The 22,538-nt window shown below is 33.5% G+C and overlaps 1 protein-coding gene across 2 annotated transcripts in view; it reads right to left on the minus strand.

Annotated features, from left to right (window-relative positions):
* Window positions 1–1,013: 1,013 nt before the first annotated feature.
* Window positions 1,014–22,538, minus strand: part of LOC126744504 (uncharacterized) — a 76,789-nt gene continuing 55,264 nt past the window's right edge. The window contains exons 4-14 of one of the 2 annotated variants that reach the window (XM_050451975.1): window positions 18,371–18,588; window positions 18,155–18,310; window positions 17,219–17,453; window positions 16,953–17,165; window positions 15,728–15,980; window positions 15,492–15,674; window positions 10,944–11,164; window positions 10,578–10,816; window positions 10,294–10,521; window positions 9,333–9,443; window positions 1,014–1,746 (exon numbers count right to left, since the gene is read on the minus strand). In XM_050451975.1, the coding sequence (XP_050307932.1) occupies window positions 1,580–1,746; window positions 9,333–9,443; window positions 10,294–10,521; window positions 10,578–10,816; window positions 10,944–11,164; window positions 15,492–15,674; window positions 15,728–15,980; window positions 16,953–17,165; window positions 17,219–17,453; window positions 18,155–18,310; window positions 18,371–18,588 (2,224 nt within the window). In that variant the 3' untranslated portion in view covers window positions 1,014–1,579. The remainder of the gene's footprint in view (window positions 1,747–9,332; window positions 9,444–10,293; window positions 10,522–10,577; window positions 10,817–10,943; window positions 11,165–15,491; window positions 15,675–15,727; window positions 15,981–16,952; window positions 17,166–17,218; window positions 17,454–18,154; window positions 18,311–18,370; window positions 18,589–22,538) is intronic. The other variant, XM_050452053.1, reaches the window with a different exon arrangement.

The raw sequence follows: 22,538 nt of genomic DNA on the forward strand, positions 1-22,538 counted from the left end.
AAAATGGGGCTAAGGACCGCACCTTGGGGAACTCCTGTGTCTTGTGTATAGTAGTTTGAGTATGTGTTTCCCAATCTAACTTGGAATGTTCATCAGTAAGGAAATTACTTATAAATGACATCATGTGTCCACTTATTTTATATTCTTCTAGGGAATTTATTATGCTTTGCCTGTTAATTGTGTCAAAGGCTTTCTTAAGGTCTAGGAAGACTGCTGTTGTGGGTTTTCCTAGTCTAATGGAGTCTTGAATGTCTATTTCTAGTCCTGCGATGTGATTTAGTCTAGATCGATTTTTCCTAAAACCCGAATGTTCTGGAATTATAAGTTTGTGTTTTTTGGAATCATTAAAGATCGAATTATTGGCCCAATTATTTACGATAATAAGTTAACTGATGACAGATCTTGAATTTTTACAAAAGATATAGGTACCAGAACTTACACGACTATTTCCTGTTAAAAATGGAAATTTTGACGAAAGAATCTACTTTCAGCAAGGTGGTGTACCTTCTCATTATGCTGCTAATGTATACATACCAATTTCTTAATAATTTTTTCCGCAATAGATTGGGCAGAGAGGAACAATCAAATATCCAGCAAGGTCACCTGATACCTTTGCGGCTACCTCAAAGAATAAAATCTATGCTATAAAACCCAGATACATTGAAGACAACTAAAACAGAGGGTCAGAAACAATCTTTAATTAATTTATTTTATTAATATGTAGTTGTGCGTATTTACTGTTGTCTCGTAGGACTATAAATATGCATTTCGGAATTTAATATTTTTTTAGTGGTAAAGCTGGAATGTATGAAATTTTTAACCTTTTCTAATTAAAACTATTCTCCGTTAGATATTAGATACCTTTTTAAAGTGACCGACTGTCAGTACTATCTTAAAAGTATATTGATTAGAAGGGGTTTTAGGTACGTAATATTACACTTACAGTTAAGTTCAAAACTGTAATAATTACTGTTAGATTGCGTAATCTATCTATAACTAACAAATAAAACATCTTTTGTACAGTATCATTTGGATTTATTCATTGCCTAAATTAGAGAGGCGGCTCGGGACGCACAACGCAGACCAAGACCACCGTTTAAAAATTTTGAAGTTAAAATCAATTTAAAATTCAGTCTAATTTAGAATTTCATTCGTAATTTGTGTATTATACAGCATACCAACTCAAAAATCTGCTCTACAGCCCCTTTGAACAAAAAAAAACAAAACGTAAACTGTGTACACCATTACTTGCTAAACTTGGGTTCCGAATCATAAAACGGCTTATATCTAACTACTATTTAAAAGGGTTCTTTGTTTAAAAAAGTTTTCTCGTCTTAAAAACTGTACATATTAATACTGGGATAACTGGAATTATATTTTAGTTGAAACAACGGTACTTGGTACCAATCGACCATACGTCTGTCTCTGCGCATTGCTTGTACCTACATATAAAAATCTCTACTAACGCTCGTCGCGACCAAAATATAAAACCAGTGTCATAAGGCTCAGGAATTGAACATTAAGGCGATTTTACTCGCCATTATCATTATACAAGTTACACTATAAAAATTATTAATTATTAGTCACGGTGCGAACAGTCCGTGTAACATTTGCGACATAAAAATATACAGCAACCGCACATGAACAACAGAACCGATATAGTGGCAGCACCGACGTAAAACCAATTGATCTTTGGAGTGGTCACCTGCGTGCAAATGTCCGGAGATTCGTCGTTGTAGAAAAAACCTGCATAAAAAAAAACATATATATAATAATTGTACGCTTTGTGTGTACAATTGTGTCTTAATCCCAGATAAAATTGAGTACGTCGTTTTTCGTACTTTTTGGTCTACAGTGTGTCCCAGGATGAGCGAATTTATACGTAAAAATGAAAAAAAAATTTCAAATTTGACCGTTTGGCATCCAGCCCTGCTTGATTAAAAAATAAAATTTAGCTTATTTTTATATTTTTAAAATTAAGCATGCCTTGATACGACTATTTTTAACATTTTATGAATAGGTAAAGTAGTATTTCTAGGCAAGATATAAGAAAAGTTTATAAGAAAAAGTTGTTTAGAATGCCAAATTATACCCGAATATCGAATTTCATATCTTTTAATGTTCTAAGGTGTGTATATTAAATACTTAAAGATAATAAATGAAGGGTATAGGCAAAGAAGGTGCTATGTCAATTTTTACAGAAAATGAGTTAGGTCCCATCTGTTAGCCAGAGGTCTAAACTATCAATTACAATAGGAGGTATAAACTATCTAAAATATCAATTACGACTAAAAGGGTGTTTGATTAGGAATATCAGCCTATCTAAAATTCTCTAGTCAGGCCAAAAAGGTGCTGTGTCATATTTCGCATATCGACTGATGCATAAACTGCAATAAAAACAAGAGAGTTATTTTGTAAACGAACGTGTTTTCTTCAGTGCCCAATCATTCTTAATTAAAAAGCAAGTGTAATGGAGTCAAGTGAGAGTGAAAATAAAGACCAAGAACTGATAGCAAAAAAAGGAAGGAATACGGAAAAGTGACTGACGTGAATAAGTTAATAAACTTGAGAAGCCATACTATAGGTGAAGACTGGGAGTGTAAAAGAATCAAGTGTTTTGAAAGTGTACCAGAAGATTCTCGAAAAAAAAATTATTCAGAACTTACATAACTCACTTGATGAGCAGAATATATATTTGTGTGGTCTCATCACGGCGCTCCCGATTAAACAACGAAAAAACAAGAGCAAGATGCCTTGCTTCACGGTGCTTTTTTTCGTTACCCAATTTATAATACGAATGTAAATAATACGAATCGACAAGTTCAAAATATCGAAATATGTGAAAAGGCATTCATGTCTATGTATGGAATAGGTCGAGGCAAGTTCAGAAATCACCGAAATTAACAGGAGATGCACCAAAAGATCAGAGAGGTAAGCACAACAATCGACGACACAAGCTTTCTGTTGAAACACGAAGTAAGATAAAAAGACACGTTGGTTCGTTTAAGGGTCGTAAAAGTCATTATAACTTACATGATTCGACCAAACTATATCTACCAGAAGAACTAAATATCAACAAAATGTTTAAGATGTTGTGCGAAAAGTTTCCAAATGAACATGTGTCATATGAAACTTATAGAACCATTTTTTCAACTGAGTTCAACATTTCGTTTGGATATATAGCCAAACTAAAAAGTCTAGAAGCTGCAAAATTAAACTTATCGCAGACGGAAAATCTTCCTCACCGTAAAATAGAGAGACATATAAACATGTTAAGCAAACAGAATAGGCTACACAAAAAGAAAGCCGAAGAATCTTATAAAAGGAAGAGAGGCTCAAGGAAACGAAGCCAAAAATTGGCTTTATGCAGTATGCATTGATTTTGCCAAAAACCTTCCAGTTGCGAATATAAGTACGAGTGACGTATACTAGAAAAGACAGTTATCTACGTATGCATTCAATATCCATGTTCTATCTACCTCACAAAGCATCTTTTACATGTATCTGGAAACTGTGGGAAAAAAAGGCTGTGATGATGTCTGCTCTTTACTAAATCATTTTCTATATAATTAAGACCTTAGCACCGAAGTTCGTCACTTTTTATTTTTTTTCTGTCCTGTGAAGGACAGAACAAAAATTATACCATGTTTCGTTTCCTGCATTATGTAGTACATGTAGAAAAAAGACTCGATCTTACTAAGGTAACCTTGCCAATTAGAGGTTATCCGTATAATCATGGAGTGCGATAAGGACTTTGGTCTAATTAGTCAAAAAACACGAATCGAACTTTGGCAGAACAATGGGAGGAAGTATTCAGGTTGGCAAGAAATAGACCTTCTCCTTTTTAAGTGGAAAACGTTATCCAAACGTACTTCAGAAGCTGGACAGATTTCTTTAAGAAGCGTTATAGACGAACGTGTCCGTTTCCTTCCAGGCCTATTAGGGAAATGAAGATGAAATGGAAGAATCTCCAAGAGCTAAAGAAGTTTTGTGGTTCAGCTGCCCAGGACACTTTGATCATCTACCCTACTTATAGAGCAGAAGATCTTTTTTAGTGATTTTGATACTGACCATTTATTTATATTTCTAGGAAAAATCACCTATCTAACAAAGTTTACCATATTGCTTTCGTTGTGGAAAATATGTAATATGTACTTTTGTTTATAGTTCTTTTACAATAGAAATATTGTTTAGAATAGGCACAAATTGTCTAACATAACACCTTTTTTCTCTATCAATTTTGCAGATTCTGTAAAAAACCTACCTTTATGTTTGTTGTGTTTGTTTTTCTGTGATTTATACTTGAGTGTTTAGAAGGTTATACTCAAATACACCACAAAATAATTTTTCACATTTCATTATCCAATAATAAACGAACACGAGAGAGAGTCTAAACCCTAAAAACCGTTTTTCTCAAAACTAATTTTTTTTGACGTAGCACCTTCTTTGCTTGTACCCTTCAAATGGGGTAGATATAGGTATACTGTACCTACCAAACTTACTTAAATGCGACCTAAAAATGACGTTGCGTAACGTCATTGAGCCTAATGAATAAAATTGCAGCAATAATTGCTTTTTCTTATAAAATCCAAGTATTTGCTTGAAAACCAATGAATAAAACCTGAAGTAATTGCTTTTGCTTCCAGCAATTGCTGAAAAGGTCAGAAAATGATTCTAGTCAAAGCTTTTTCTTAAATATTAGAAGCAATTGCTATCACTTGCTGAAAATGTTATGAATAAATTAAGGAATTGCTTTTTGTAGTGAAGCAATTGCTTAAAAAAAATTAAGGTAGGTCAACCGCAGCATCATTTTGCTTGATAACAGTAAATTCGTTCATTTGTGGGTACAAACCTAAGTTTAGTGTGTCGGTGTCGGTTAACATACGTAAAAATTGCAGAGACGATGATTTTAGAAAGTAATATCGATTTGACCGTGAAAATGTTGAATGGTTAGCAAATTACTTCTTAAATAGTACTGGTAAAAGACGAGGAGCTGCACTATCACCTCAAACTAAGATAAAAATATTTCTGAGAGTATTGGCAGATCCAGGCTTTCAAGTCGGTGTTCACCAAACCACTATCTGTAAGACATTCACTTCGGTATTGAATGCAGTTTTGGAGAAGGCCAATATCTTTATTAAATTTCCTAGAAGTGCTGAAGCTGTTGTGGAAGCCAAACGGTTGTGGTCAGAGAAATCCCGTTTTTCCAATGCCATCGGAGTGATAGACTGCACACACGTAAGGATTCCAAAGTTTCAAGAATTCGGTGATGAATGTATAAACCGCAAATGATATCCCAGTATTAACGTGCAGGCGACTTGTAATGCAGAAGAAATATTCACAAGTGTGGACTGGCAATGGCCAGGCTCTGTGCACGATAGCAGAATTTTAAAAAATTCTAACATATACAACATCCTTAAGAACAGTATAGAAGAATGTGTACTATTAGGAGACGATGGCTATTCAATATCGCCTTGGGTTATGACTCCCTGGAGAAATCCGACAAGCCAATAGCAGCAAAATTGTAATAATGTTTTCTGTCGAGAACGTGTAAAAATTGAACGATGTTTTGGGCAGTTAAAAGCAAGATTTCCTATCCTTCAATAAAAAATTAGAAAAAAATTAGAAAAAACACCACCGATTATAATTGCCTGCGTTGTGCTTCATAATATCGCAAAACATCTGCATGATGCAGATTTCAATTTTATTGAAGAAATCAATTATGAAAATAACGATATGCCAGCAAATATAGTTCGTCAATTAGGACAGCAAAAAAAAAGAATTAATAACTGAAATGCTCTTCAATAATCGTGTAAGTATCTATAAATTGTAGTTCTTAAAAGCAAATTTTATAGATTTTTTATGCACTGCCAGCGTAAAGTCACGCATATATTTATTAAAGCGTAAGGAAATATTTTTTTAGAAAAACGCTTGAACACGTCAATTGATTTTCGTCAAAAAAGTTCATTATTTTTTAAATTTATGCGTATGTGTGTGTGTGGGGGGGTGTGCACAGTTTATGCCCTTACTGTATAAACATTAAAATAAATGAAAATATGAAAATAAATTTGACACATTTTGAACTTAACATTTATTCTTAGGATTTAATCCCAATTAAAATATAAATTCTAGTTGTAATATGTAAAGAATTAATAACTAATTAATATGGATGAAGAAAAATAATACTGCTACAAATGTAATAGTGTTCTCTAACTATAATTTGCGAAACACTTTGCCGCCTTCAGTAACAAGATTGATTGATTCAAATTTGTCATCACTTCCAAGTTTCCTCTTGAGAATTTCTTCCTGGTACATACGACATAATTTTAGCTGCTCTAATAAAACCAATTGTGCAGGAGTCGATAATATTTTTGTTTCATAAAGGTCGGGGCACACATATCCGTACCGAGACCACACCGTGCCCGTAGCGTAGCTCGGCCGTGTCTCGGTGCGTTATCTCCCAAAACACACATCTCCGACACACGGCCGCATCCCGCATCGCATTGGACGACGCATTGGTCACGACGCACTTCAAAGCATTCAGTTTGGATCGAAACTTAATTGAGTTGGTACATTAAATTTATTTTAAGGAAAAATGTTCTCGAAATTTGGTAATAGTGAATTAGCAACGCTAGCTATTGCATTGAATGAAGAGGAAGAAAGCAAAGTCAGAAATAAAAAGAAAAACTTGAGAAGTAAATGAATACATGGTGCTTGGAAAGCAAGGACTACAGAACGAGAATTCAGCACACTATTTCCTCATCTGATGGATGACGAAACAAAATTTTATCAGTACTTTTATGTACTGATACTTGCAGAATGACACAATCCATTCAAGTTTCATAAGCTACTAAAAAAATTGGGAAAAAAAATTGATGAGGAAAGATACCTTTTGAAGGTTATTAATAACACCAAAAGAAAGGCTAGCGGTGTGTTTGAGGTAAGTTATTTACATTATAAAATAAAAGATAAAAGCCAAAAGGGTCAATCTTTTTAATATTAACTTTTAAATTTTAGTTTTTAACATGTAAACGTTTTAATTTTGATTAATGTAAGAATTTTAAATTGTGTTTGTCGGTATGTGGTGTTGTTTTGGTGTCGTGCCATTTCCGTACGTACTATTTGCGTACAAGAGTTTTTAAAGATCATTTAGTGCCATATCTGCGTTCCCAAGTAGGAAGTTTTAAAAATTATACATATTTAGTTTCATTTTCGTATAGCAGTTAATTAATATTTTGATAATTATATAAATTGAAGCCTCCACCCAAAATACCCGAGTTTTTTATGCACTCTTCAAAAAAGTTTAAATATGCATTACATTGTTTATTAGAGGCACTAATTTAGTAGAGGAAAACAGTATTTGCCTTTTTCTTACCTAATTAAAAACTCTATGCAATGCAACGCAACGCAATATGAACTATTTCTGATGAACTATTTGATCATACAGTGATGGAAACTTCCTTATTTCCTCTATTAACCTTTCAATTTCCATTTTGAATAGCTAAATTTTATTGCTCGTTCGAGACCGTACAACGCACCGTCACCGTTGAAAATTAAACAAAACTATTCCCACTCGTCAGGAATGCGGTGCGTGCTACATGCTCGCGCACGGTGCGCTGATGTTAAGACTTCGCCATATGATTACTATAGTGTTGTTGACAACCGAGACACGGCCGAGCTGCGCTGCGGGCACGGTGCGTCCTCGGTACGCAAATGTGTGCCCCGACCTTTAGTTTCCGGCAATTTACTTGATATTTTACTTTTCTCTATACGGTACCGAGCAAAAGTGGAGAAACATTTTATTTAATAAATATAAAGCCAGAGTAGTCGATTATTGCCAATAAACAAATACTCACATTATTTCTTTAGGTATAAAGGAATGCAAAAACATATTTGGTATTTATAAATTCTTGCAACAAAAACAATCTATTTGCTTATCTTTATTTTATGAGAAGCAAAAGTAGAGAAACATTTTTAAAGTTCTTAGTTTATGTTTGCTTATTGAAAGCAATACACAATAATATTTTGTTAATTAATAAAGAATAACCTGTAAATATGCCTCGAGGTATTACTTTGGCGTTATGTATAAAACAGTTTATAATATCAAAGTATATAGATTTCAACATTTTGTTAGACTGTGATAATATCAAAATATCAATCGGGTGTTAAGCAAGCAATCATTGCTAAGCAGTTAGGATTAAACCGCTCAGTCGTTTCCAAAACCATAAAGTTACACCGCATTAGGAACTCATTAAAAGTCTTCTTAAAACTGGTGGCCTAGAAAAACGACGCCTAGAGTTGACGAGAAGATTAAATCCTTAGCTCTTAAAAATCCATTTAACACAGCAGTGGTTATAAAATCTCAACTAGACGATGTAAATATTAGTGTCCATATAGTTCGAAGACGTTTAAGGGACAGTGGCTTGCCGGCAAAAAACCATCCCAGAAACCCTTCATTTCGAAGAAGAATCGAACCGCCCGACTTCAATTTGCACATGACCATTTAATCTGGTCAGAAGCAAGATGGAATACAGTATTATTTTCGGATGAAAGTAAGTTTAATTTATTTTCTTCTGATGGTATTTTATGGGTCAGGTGTCCTAAAAATAAAAGAGTTGATCCAAAGTATATTTTGGGCACTATTAAGCATGGAGGGGGAAATGTATGTACAATTGTGGGGTTGTTTTTCTAGTATGGAAATGGGCCCCATTGTCAAAATTGATGGGATTATGGATCGGTTTAAATATTTTAAAATATTAACTGATAATATGTTGCCATATGCAGAGGAAAACATGCCATTGCAATGGAGGTTTCAACACGACAATGATCCGAAGCATACAGCTAAAATTATAAAAAAAAATTTTGAAGGCAAAAAAATTATTGTTGTTAAGTGGCCAGCTCAGAGTCCTGACCTTAATCCCATAGAGAATCTATGGGATTTAGTAGACAAAAAAATTCGTAAGGAACATCCCGAAAAATTAAAAAATGGAGACGAGTTGTTTGAAGCAGTTGAAGCTGCATGGCATTCTGTACCCAAGGAGACCTTAGGGAATCTAATTGGATCTATGAAAAGGAGATACCTTGCAGTTATTAAAAAATAAGGGATATGCAACTAAATATTAATTTGTTGTTATTATATATTTTTTTTTTGTGTTTCTCTATTTTTGCTCTCTGTTTTTTTTTAATTAATTTACATATGGCCTTATAATAAGTAGAATTATATTATTTATGTTTTATTTTTATTATCTAGTTTGGTGTAGTATTATAGGATAAAAAAATTTTAGTTAACTTTAATAAAATAAATTTAAAAATAAAAAAAAAAGTTTCTTTACTTTTGCTCGGTACTGTAGGTGCAGCTGCAGGGATAGGAGGGTCACACGCTGATGTAGACCGCGCCGGCGGCATGTCAAGTATTTCTTCATAAGCTCCAACAGACGCAGCTCCTAAAAGTTTATATTTTTTATTAAATATACATCGCAAAAAAATTTTATGTAACATACCTGGTATTTTTTTAAAAACGAGATTCTTTTCTACCTCGAAAATTTCTAATAATAATTTTTCCCAAGGTTTATAGATTATTGGTTTATTAACATCAAACTTTTTTTTATCTCTGCCTTCATATTACTAATTTTCTTTGACAGCTGTTTTGTTGTAAGTAGGACGTAAAAATGTCTTTATATTGCTTTACTAACACGGTTAAAGCGGCTTCTTTTTCTACTTTAACTTGCGGAACTTGTGATTTATTAAATACGATTTTATTTTCCTTTAATTTGTATTAAATTCTTGTCTATAATTTCTTAATCACTATCAAATTCTTCACTTTCACTCAAATCCCCCATATTATGATTATTTATCTTTAAAAAAAATATATAGACTTGTACCTATGTTCTAAATAACTCGTTAGTTCTGCGAACGACTATACGAAATTTTGGTCTCTTGTCGCCGAATTGAGACATAAATAGCAAATGTTTATAAAAAAAAACACAAATATTTGGGACGGCGACTATAAGGCAGGAATTTTGATGAGTGGACGATACAAAATTTTCAAGTTCGGTACCAAATAAAAACCTATAAATAGGAGTGGAGAAGCGTGGACAAATAAGCAATTACTACATACATATAGGAAAAGCAGCATTTCCTTCAAAATTTTATTCATATCAAGATCCAGCAATTGCTTTTGCTAAAAAATAATTGCTTCAAGTAATTGCTAGATTTTTATTCAACGGGCCCATTGGATGTCATCTTGCTACCTGGGATTTACTTAATTCACACTCTTAATAAACACAGACATACCTTTATGATCAGACACGTTTGGACAATTAACCACCCCATTACACACGAGTCTGGCAGGTATACACAGTCCTTGTTCCCCAGGACAAGTAAACTCGCACTCCCCCAGTTCGGCGGATATTCCACCCTCGGTCAACTTAGAAGTCATTAAGGTGCCATCAATGTTTCTCGGCAAATGGAACAGTTCCGTCCACGCTATCTTAAAAGCTGCTCGTGTAGGAGATGAACGACCTACAATAAACGTTTTTTTTTAGCAAGTTTTATTTTACACTATAAAAGTGACGTACCGATGAACTGAATGGTGATAGATGTTTCAGTACCGTCAGGGCTCAGTTCTCCTGATGATAAGATGGGCAGTTCCTTAGCCAAAGAAACGTTTTCCCCGCATAACGATAGAAACGGATCGGATCTTCCACGTAAAAAGATGTCCACGATACCGTCATCGCAGGAGTTCGAGTTGAATTTTATGTGGTCAAAGTGGAGCCACAGGTCACGGTCCTTATTAATCTTAATTTCCCATATACACCTAAAAAATATGGAAGGAATTTTATTTTACTTGTAAAGAACTAAGTCATACAGAGATAATCTGAAGGATTTACAAGATTCTTCAATGCATTCAAAAAATTAAAAAATTATTTTAAATGTGGTTGTACCTTATGGATTTTGGTGGCTCAACATAACCAATGGCTTCATAATAAGGATAATGAATTTCCCCATCGGTGATAGGATGGATTATTGCAGGTCCACAAAGAGGTCCGTGGACAAACTCATAAGTAGCTTCAAACAGAGGCATTGAGTGTTTGAAGTAACTTAGAGCACTGTGGGCCCCATCTACTATCAGTTGCAAGTTAAGATGTTCTCCTTTAGATATTACCTTATAAAAAAATTATATTAGGCATGATTAATTATGAGCTTCGTTATTTACATAAGTTCTATTAGGTATGATGTTATATGGTTCTACAATATCTTATCATTTTCCTACTTATTGATGACAGTAAACAAGTACATTCGTTTTAGAACCAAAAAAAGTGAAAAAATAGCTTTATTGTTGTATAACATAATATGTTGTTAACAAAGTATTATTTAAAACCTTAAAGATAGTTGACAGTATATAGTTCAGTTCAGACAGTATATAGATTACAGCTCCGTTAATTTCTCGGTCTCCATCTTGGCCTGATTTCTTGTTAAAGACATTCACGAAATTAAGCTTCCAGATATCCCACTTCTGACATCAATTTTTACGGAATTCAGGAACACACTCCTGCATTTACTTTTTCTTTTATGTCAGGAACACACGTTTACTGATAACGTTAGCGTTGACTATCGCTGAATTATTTCCAAGGTAAAAACTGACTAAAAACAATTCAAACTGAATAAAATGTCATGAAACGCGTCTCTTTTAAAGATCCATAAAATAATTTAGGAATGTTAAGAATTTTCTTAATTGGTTTTTATCGATGGAAATCAATAATTTCTAGAGAATACTGACAGTCAAAGCCAGCAAATATTTCTACCAAATTTACGATACAGGGATTTACAAAAATGTAACGTAAATTGGGCCCTCAAACGAGATAAACTACTACTTAAAAACTAGACACTTTAAATGAAAATATTAAACTAAACGTAAGTAGAGCCCTAAATAAAGCCTACTAATCAACTTAAACTACAAAATACGAATAAAATAGTACAAAAACTATGAGAATAATTAACGAATTTACATTTTTATAATAACATTGATATTGCCATTATTTCGCTTATTTGATTAATAATTTAAGGGTAAGTAATTAATATTGCACTGTTATAATATATTATTTTTAACATATTTGATTAGGTTTACGAATTTTATAATTGGCGCTGAACGTTGATAAATAAATAAAATAAAAATTAATAACGACAGTAAAAAAGTAAGTAAATAAGAGGTAATTAAGGGCTTAAAGAAACATTTCCTCAATTTCTTTGATTTTTCTAGACGTAACTACCGGAACGTTTGTGCAAATTAAAGTTTCTTATTTAATAAATAGTTTTTCGTTTTTTTTTCAGTTTCAATAAAAAATAAAGAAACGAGCTCAGACATCGATAGATAAAATCGTGGGTATATAAAAAAATCTATTATTTCTCAAGTACTTGAGAATTATTGGATTCAGATTGAATTAAATATAACGAAAGGTATGGTGAAATATTTAAGTTCATATTTCTTCTAAATACGTGCCTATTTTCTTCTTCTTTTCAATAATTGAGCGTATAAGATAGTGTTTGTGTGTAATATTTAATAAAATAGGTAACTAATCATATACCATAAGTATGTAAATTTTTACCACGTGCCGCGACGCGGTGAATTTTACACAATTTATACTCTTGAGTTTAGTTGTGGGATGGGATCGAAGGAATAAAAACAAACGTCACTTTATGTACTGGCCAACGTTTCGCAATAATTTTATTGCTTCATCAGGGCCCTAAGGTAACAAAAAAGACACAATAAAAAAGGATTATTATATATAAACAAAATTTAACTTTTTGGGGTTATGTTGATACCACCAAAAAAGAAAAAAACAGAAAAACAAAAAAAAAAAAAAAAAAAAACAACAAAATCTTAGATTTGAATTAAAAAGAAAATTACACAACAAAAAAAAAAAAAATTATAAAATTACTTACATAACAGTGTGATTTTGCTTGTCATAAATAATCATGTTTACAGGACACACAGGTAACATAGAATATATAAAATATTATTTTTTTAACAAAAACGGTTTAAATTGATGGGTTGTATCACAGACAGTTGCTTTAAAATTGATTCTACGGTGTACAATAATAATTTAGCAACTAGCCAGAAAAAACGGGTATGCGAGAACACAATAGACGCAACCATATTAAGTCAAACAAATTTTGCAAAAATACTAACAATAATTTCAAGAAAAGTACAAGTAAAACTATACAATTTATACGTAACCATAAAGAGCTTGTAATCACGAAAGCAGATAAGGGTAATTGCACCGTAATCCAAAACAAGTATGACTTTGACCAAAGGATAGTTAATGCTCTCAATGATACTGAAACTTATAAAAAATTAAATAAAAATCCTACCATGAACATTCAAAGTAAAACTAACAAAATTATATCACAACTTTTTGATAAAAAAATGATATCGATTGAACAACAAAAATGGTTAAAAATTAATAATGGTGTCGCTCCCAAAATCTATTTTTTACCAAAAATTCATAAATTGGGGACACCACTACGACCCATAGTCTCTTTTACTGGTTCCCCTCTTTACAATTTAACAAAACTTTTGTCCAACATTTTACAACATTTTTTTATAAAAGATGAACGATATGTGAAAAATTCTTTTGATTTCGCTAATTACATTAAAGAGCAAACAGTCCCTGAAGGTTATATTCTTGTATCGTTGGATGTTGTTTCTTTATTTACTAATATACCGGTGGACCTAGTAACTGATATAATCACCCAAAAGTGGCATCTTATCCGGCCTAATACATCGCTAGACCTTGAAACAGTTGTTTTTCTTTTTAATTTCTGTATTGAGAATAATTATTTCCAACATGGTGACAATTTCTATACCCAAATTTTTGGCCTAGGAATGGGAAACTGCATGTCCCCAATATGCTCAGACATTGTAATGGCACAACTACAAGATCAGTGTATTTCTGAACTATCTTTTAATGTACCTTTTTTCTGTAGGTACGTGGATGACATAATCACGGCAATTCCAAATAAAAAAGAAAACGAAATTCTATCAGTCTTCAATAGTTTCCATCCACGTTTACAATTCACTATCGAACAAGAAATTAACTGTAGTCTTCCATTTTTGGATGTTAAAGTCATAAGATCCACAGATGGTACCATAAAAACAGATTGGTATCAAAAACCAACTTTTTCAGAACGCATTTTAAATTATTTTTCAGAACATCCTATGACACACAAAATAAATGTAATAAAAAACCTAAAACATCGGTGCTTGAGACTTTCTAGTCCAGAATATCATAAAAAAACCTTCATTATGTTCAGACAATTTTAAAGAAAAACAACTACCCCCTATCAATTATTAAAAAAATAATTAACGACACCGAGAACATTACTCAAAGTATTACACGAAACAATGAAAATAATCAATTGGCTTATTTCAAGATTCCTTACATTAACACACTTTCTCATAAAATTAAAAAGACCATACAATCAAAATCTGATGTTATTAAAATCTCAGAAAGAAGTGAAAACTCGGTAAGAAAACATTTCTTTACGAAGCTTAAAACTAAAGACGCCTTTGATTTACATTCTAACATTATTTATAAAATACCTTGCTCTGGGTGTGATGTGTGTTACATTGGTTAGACGGGTAGATATTTGAGGTAGCGCCTATACGAACATGAGTATGATTGTAGGAATTTAGCCCTTAAAAAAACCCTACTGCTTTAGCTGAGCACAAAATGAATACAGGACACAATTTTAATTTTGGCAAGACTACAATTATGGGTCAACAGCAGCTTTTTAAAAAGAGACTTCTAGCCGAAATGATAAACAAAGAACGGATATAGACAATCTAAGTTCTTCTTATTTTAATCTAATAGATCAAATCAAAATGTAAACTTTTGGGACTGTTTTGGTTCTTATCACTAAAAAGAATGCGTCTATTGTGTTCTCGCATACCCGCTTTTTCTGGCTAGTTGCTAAATTATTATTGTACACCGTAGAATCAATTTTAAAGCAACTGTCTGTGATACAACCCATCAATTTAAACCGTTTTTGTTAAAAAAATAATATTTTATATATTCTATGTTACCTGTGTGTCCTGTAAACATGATTATTTATGACAAGCAAAATCACACTGTTATGTAAGTAATTTTATAATTTTTTTTTTGTTGTTGTGTAATTTTTTTTTTAATTCAAATCTAAGATTTTGATGTTTTTTTTTTTTTTTGTTTTTCTGTTTTTTTCTTTTTTGGTGGTATCAACATAACCCCAAAAAGTTAAATTTTGTTTATATATAATAATCCTTTTTTATTGTGTCTTTTTTGTTACCTTAGGGCCCTGATGAAGCAATAAAATTATTGCGAAACGTTGGCCAGTACATAAAGTGACGTTTGTTTTTATTCCTTCGATCCCATCCCACAACTAAACTCAAGATTTCAAACCTATAGGATCGCAACTAGAATTTATTGAACAATTTATACTATTATTAAGCTTACTTGAGTGGAAAATGATTGTCGGTTACAGATACAGGTGACTTCTCCAGACTGCATCGCTTTATTTAGTGATATTGGACTATGAGAAGAAGAGTTCGCTCCGTGGGGTAAAGGTTCCCATACGACCAACTTATCTACCCGATCTTCTATACAATTGACGCAAGGGCTGGAGTTGTAAGGGTGGTCCTAAAAAAATGCTTATTTCCAATGGCTCTAATAACGTTTCCCTAGGGACTTACCTTAAAGTTAACACAAGTAATGGTAACAATAACTCTGGCAAACAGCCTTTTATCACTAACAAACCGATACAAGCAATTGACGTCCTCATTGGAATGCTGCTGTTTGTACACCAAAGTGTTCATAGGAGATCTCAGCCAACCCTTTTTTTGCTTCCATGAGGCAAAAACCTCATCGCATTTCTTTCCAGGCACCGCCTCACCCAGTTTGGTGTTATTAAAGAAGTCATAGTGGGCCCAGTAGTACAAAGACGACCTGGAACATAATAATAATTTTATTATTAGCAATAAATAGCATTACAGTCATAGTTACATATACCCATAAATATATATTTTTTGTAAAGCACCTAGCTGAATGAACAACTGTATGTGCCGATATAAATTTACATAAATCTACTATAACGTATTAGAGTGTATTCAAATAATACCAATTTTAATAAATTTCTAATTGTATCATTATGAACTAAAACTTAACCTACATCTATTCTATACATATACATCAAATTTCTTTTTTTTTCTTCAAAACAGATTTTCAAAAATTGTGTAGTTGGTGACTATATAAAATTTACATTTTTTCAAGAAAATTTTATTTTTTTTTATTTTTCTAATATCTACTGGTAACAAGTAATATATTTTAGGTCCAAGATATGTTTAAAATCGTTTATTGACATTTTTGTGATTTTATGGAATCTTTAGATTTTTATGAGATTTTGATCTGTTATTTTGCTGATGGTCATCAATAACTTTTTAGATAATATTTCTCTCAAAATGTAAAATTTACATATTAATTTCCTGATGTTATTTTTTAGTTTGATTATATGACTTTCCCACTTCAAGTTTTTGTCAATTATTATACCCAAATATTTTGTATTATTTACTTCCCTAATATTAGTTTCAAAATTTGGTACCGAGATACACGAATATCTAGGGCGAGTTGCTGCAGAGGCAGAAAAAGCTATGTAATTAGATTTGTTTAAATTAAGTGTTAATTTATGATCGTGTTTTATTTTTATTAATCCACTCTGTGCCTTTTCTTTCACATTCTCCCAAGTCTCTCCCGAGAAAAGCACAACAGTATCATCAGCATAGGATATTGTAACAGCATCAACATCCAGATCTGTCAAGGAATTTAAATAGGGAATAAATAATATAGGAACAAGAACTGTTCCTTGATAAGATAGATGCTAATAAGTTTACACCATTTTCACATTAACTCACTAATACTTACCCACTATAGCTTCCCGTCTTACTTTCAAACTTGACGAACAACGAATTACCGGTGGAGACAAAATCGTACTTTTCCATCGCTTTTGAAAACGTATCACAAAAAGTCTTGATGATTTTCGAGTCGTCCGCCCAAGAGGCGTCGTAGAGCGTCAAAGATTCCCCGCAGTCACTATCTGTCGGCTGAATGGGGGACTCAATTCGGTTTATCCTAAAACTGAGCCCAAGAAAACACATTTTGGGATTGTTCCTGCCTGGTGTCCTTATTACCTAGGAAAATATAATCTGACCACTTCGCCCTCCTCGCCTTGCATCAAATAGGTGCAGCTAGTGTATGGAGGGTACCAGTGGGCGACTGATAAAAAAATCCCCTCGGAGTCTCCCGAGGCTCTGAGGCTGTCCGAGGACAGCAACCAGTCGCAGGTGCCATTTCTGCTTCCGGCCGTGTCCACGTGTCCGGGCCAATTTCCCACGTTAAAGTGGAATCCGGTGTTTAAGAGGGGACCTGAAGTAAAAAACAGGGATTGGCGGATGTTCCTCGTTTTACGGTTTTGAATAAATTTCTCATCGGTTAAATATTCTATTTGGCGAGACGCGGTTTTAGGACCGGGCAATTTAAAAAGGGGTGAGGATTTTATTGGCCAAGAAGAAAATATGGATTTTCGTCTCAGAGTTTATCTATATAGAGGCCTGAAATATGAAATTTTAATGTTGAAGGTCTGAATATTAATGTTTCCTAATGAAGCCCCTCGGCGTCAGTTTGTATTTTATTTTAAAGAGCCTATGCTCCAAAACGGCTTAAAATTAACAAATTCTACAAACATGTATCGGTTGTATTCCCACTTTCTCCTTCTCTTTCCTAATCCTTCTACCAATTTTTTTGGATTGTGACGTGATATTTCATGTATTATTTTAGGCTAATTCTTTTGTTAAATAATAAATAAATTGTAACTTTGATCATTATATGTAGGTAATTTTAATTTAATTTTAAGTTTACTTTTTATTGTTTTTTTGTTGTTTTTGTTAAGATTTGGTTTGTTTGTTTGATTTTCATTTTATAGTATGTACATTTTTTTCTGCTCTGTAATTGGGCTTTTACCTGTAAGGCTTGTAATCAGCAAATAAGTAATAAATTCATATCATGATAACGGATACCCGTATTGGACTCAAATAGATTTCAATCCTTCATGGAAACATAGTGATTACCTGCGGGTGACGTCACGAATTCCACAAATAAATCCTGGGAAGTGCCGATGATCGAGTATGGAAACTTGCCCATGCCGCAAAACGTCCCGATAACTGGACTCAACTCGTTTTTCCCATCGTAGATTTTGATGTAATCGTACGGGCAATTCTCGTCTCCTGTATGAAAAATAAATTATTACACCTAAAACAGTGTTTTTTTTTTGTTAAAAATCCTACCCGAGGATATCGGCCTCATAGGACAAGTCATGATATTCTCGCATCGCTGTCCGTCAATGTTGAACTCCTCATTTTCGATATAAAGTTTAATAAAAGGCAACCGCGTGTTAAGATAATATCTACAGTGCAGATTTCTAGGATAAACCCCGGGATATGCTGGTGATTGAACGTAGCAGGTCTGCAGGCGGCAGTCTTTGAAGATCCGCTCGCAGTAAGACCTAATAATATACGGTTTAATTAATACATCATACCCTACTATATTTTGGCAACTATAAATCTTCAAATAAATTCATTAGAGGGCTCTATAGAATGGCTTTTTCTATAACGTACCCTTAAATTCCTCAATATCCCCCCCATATATAACCGAAGGCTTAGGCGTTCAATATTAAGCTGTGTAAAAATAGACCCTTTAGAAAATATCACAATAGCATTAAGGGCCTCTCAAAAAAGATTATTTTTCATAAAACTTTTCGTGTATCCAGCCAAAAATTATACATTTTGAGAAATAACCGAACCGAGAGTTTCTTAAGTAAAACATTTTTACGATGGCACTTAAAAGCTTTTCTCTCCCACCACATTCGTCCACCCCCGAGCTTACATTTTACCGTTCGTCCCCATTATCACTTTTTCCATTATCCGCTCTTACCCACTTTCCTAATTTATTTTATTAGTTTTCATATAAGTAGCGTCCGATATGGCCGTAGTTAAGTTGCCGTTTTTTTTTTGGAATTCAAGAAGCTGAGACACAGGAAAGTTATAATTAATATAAAAGGCATTAAAAGCTTTAATGTGTTAGCCTGAAAACCGTCATGTGTTTTTAGGAGTTTTTCACAAACGACACTGGTCAACAGAAGTAGATTTCCAGGAAATAAAATAGGAAAATCAATATTAGCTTTGTTCGCGGTGACAGTCCTGGACAAGTTCAGAATTACTTCGCATGCGCATTGTTAAAAAGAGCGTTCGCGGTGACCAGTCTTGAACTTCTAGTTCGAAATCCTGCGTTTTGTTACTATCAATTTTGCTTAATTTGATATGGTACAGTTGACGCCATTTTTGCTTTAGCAAGCCTAAACAATGCTCAATGACATATCGATTTGTTGATAGCTTTAAATTAAAGTTTCCCTCTATGGCTGTAAAGTTTCCTATATCTTTATATGGAGTTAGAAGGTTTCTTAAACAGGGATAGCCACCGTCTTCCAGGAAATAAAAATCTTGACACCTTCCTACCAATTCCGCACAAAGAGGAGAATTTTTAAAAACTCTATTATCACGAGCCAGGATATCCAACAAAAATGTCCTTTGTCAATAAATCATGATCACAAACCAATAGTTGTCAAAAAATAGAATCTTCAGACTTAACATTCCAAAATTATATTAATCAAAAAATGCTAGAGGTTTAAGTGGTAAAACTTAGTAAAAACTATTAATAGGTATTTCTTATTTAACTGACCTGGATGGAGTAAGAATTCTTTGTATTTAAATATGAGTCTGGATCATTCTTAGGCTTATCAATTTTCATATGAGTACCATCAATACATCAATAGCCTCTGGAAATCCATTTTCTTTGAAACGTTGTTCAATAGTTATCTTTTCAAGATCAGATAGCCATTTAGGAAATGTCTCATCCTTTTAAGAACGTAAAAAAGCAGCTAATTGTGATGTCAAATCTATCTTCAACATCTCTAAATGAAGAAGCTTTATGACCAGCAAACAACAAAAACAATTACGTTTGTTTATAGGCTGATTTGAGCTTGCAATTTCCACCAGATTGTGACTTAAAAAACCCACTTTCTTCAAATCTATGACCGATATCTTGAGCCACTTGTCTGCTAACTCCAAATGCTCAACAAATTCCTGGTTATTGTACAGTGGTACAGTAACTTCGAGGTAGCCTTCGTTTTTGGTCTCCTGTGGCCTTGGAACAGGATATTTAAAGTCAAATTCATTTATTGCTCTTTTGATAACATAAGTAATATAAGGTTACTAATTCATCATCACTCGATACATCCATCAAATCAAATCCATTATTTGAATCCGAACTTGTAGAGTCTGATGACATTCTTGATTTTCTGTAAAATTACACAGAATCCTATTGAATTTTTTATATAATATCTACTTTTAGATATTTAATAAACACAGTAGTAAATTAACTCTAAAACTAGCCCTATTACTTTAAAAGCAGCAAAAATCAGATTTCAATTATCCCACAATTATCCAAATCCAACTCCAAATCCGGATATCCATTTCTTATTGATTATCTAAATGATGACAAACAAAAAAAGAAAACATTTCTTGAGTCCTGACATATACCTTGCGCATGTCCCAAACCGAAATCCCTAGGAAATTCTACGGACAGTGGTTTAAAACCAATTTCCAAACTGAACTTTGTTGTTGCTAGAACAGCTGACAGGCAGTCAGAATCCCAGATTTGTTTTGCTAGAACGCGGACTTTCGTCTGCGCAGATTCCCGACAGTTTGTGTATTGGTCAAACTTTTGCCAGAACAAACATAATAATAGTATCACAAACCTCCTTGGTTGCTACCGTTCTATAAATATGCGGATCTTCATTTGTAAAGCGCCATTTATTTTAAGTCGTAGTAATGGCTGTAACGTCAGAAATTTAATTTTCAATTGCTTTCAAACCGTCTCTCCCTTTTTGTATGCAGTTTTCAAAACACTTTATATAAAACAATGGTCGAAAACGGATTCTAATCAGACACCAGTTTCTATGCACCAGAAATATTTTTTGAATGCCAATTTACAATCCTCGTGACTCTCAAGAAAAGAAAAAAAAACCTTAATCCGCAAAAGCATTTCTGCCTGTTCCCCGTAGATGACTCAGCATTCCATTCTCGGATTTCTCTCATATTTATATACAGTGGTCTGTGGTTACATTATACAGAGTGGCCTGTTACAGTCGGCTAACCTGACGGAACTTCACGTCCTCGTGAAGTCTTATCTGAAACATACAAAAAAAAATATTACTTTATCATTAAAACATACGCATGAACTTATTCACCACTGGTGGCACTCTCGTCAGAGTGTTCACCAGTAATAAACAACTTCATACGTCAGAGGGATAAATCCCTGTATATGCCTTTCTTGATCTCTTAGATCCAGGCAACTCTTCGATAACGTAACGATCGTTATCAAGCACTTTCGTCACGTGAAACGGTCCTTTAAACCGCGGTTCAAGCTTTCTGCTTTGACCATCATTTAACCCCTTAGGTTTCGTTACAAGTACTTGTTGACTAACTCCAAACTTTATTGGAGACGCATGCGCTTTATCATATTGCAATTTCTGATAATTTTGCTTTGCAGATATCCTCTGAGAAACGTCATTTCTCAATTCTGCCAAGTCTGAGCGATTCTCATCACCCACTTCAGCCGACAAGAAAGCATCGTAAATACCTCTTGGGCGATATCCGAAGAACAATTCATAGGGACTTTTCCCTGTCGTGGAATTAATCGTAGAATTAATTGCCCATTTTATTCTACTCACAGCCTGATCCCAACGCGTTTCGTCACCGGTTGAAGCCATCAGTGCTGAAAGTATAGTTCTCTTCACTCGTTCAGTATTGAAAGTATCAGTATTATCACTCATAGAACTCGCTTAATACCTAACTTTAAGCAAAATTCCGTAAACTGTTTCCGTAAACCCTCGATCGCAAATTATTCGACGTGGAACACCAAACATTTCAAATATATTATTGAGAAAGTTTGTAACAGGAACCGTTTTTGTATTTGCCATGGCTTTCAAAAACGTGAATTTTGTAAAACCGTCCACAACCACTATTAAGTAAGAGTTTTTCCTAACACTCTTCACAAATGGTCCTAAATGGTCTATATGCAACGTGTCCATAGGGATAGGTTGTTTTTCTATGGGGTTTAAACTACCTGTTGCTTTCCCTGCTTTACTCTTGTTATAAAGACAGCCTAAACACGAATTTCTATAATTCTTGACGTACTTTTTCATAGAGGCAAACCAATATAGAGATTTTATTGCTTCCATGACCAACTTCATCATGGTAGTACATCAAAATTCGTCTTCTTGCTGTTTTCGGCACTACCCATCTGTTACCATTTTCAGTTTTTCTATACAAACGCTGATTTTTCAGGCAGAACTCTTGGTGTATACGTTTTTCCTCCTCACTTTTTGGATCTCGA

Source organism: Anthonomus grandis, chromosome 1, assembly GCF_022605725.1.
Source record: "Anthonomus grandis grandis chromosome 1, icAntGran1.3, whole genome shotgun sequence".
Taxonomy (NCBI): domain Eukaryota; kingdom Metazoa; phylum Arthropoda; class Insecta; order Coleoptera; family Curculionidae; genus Anthonomus; species Anthonomus grandis.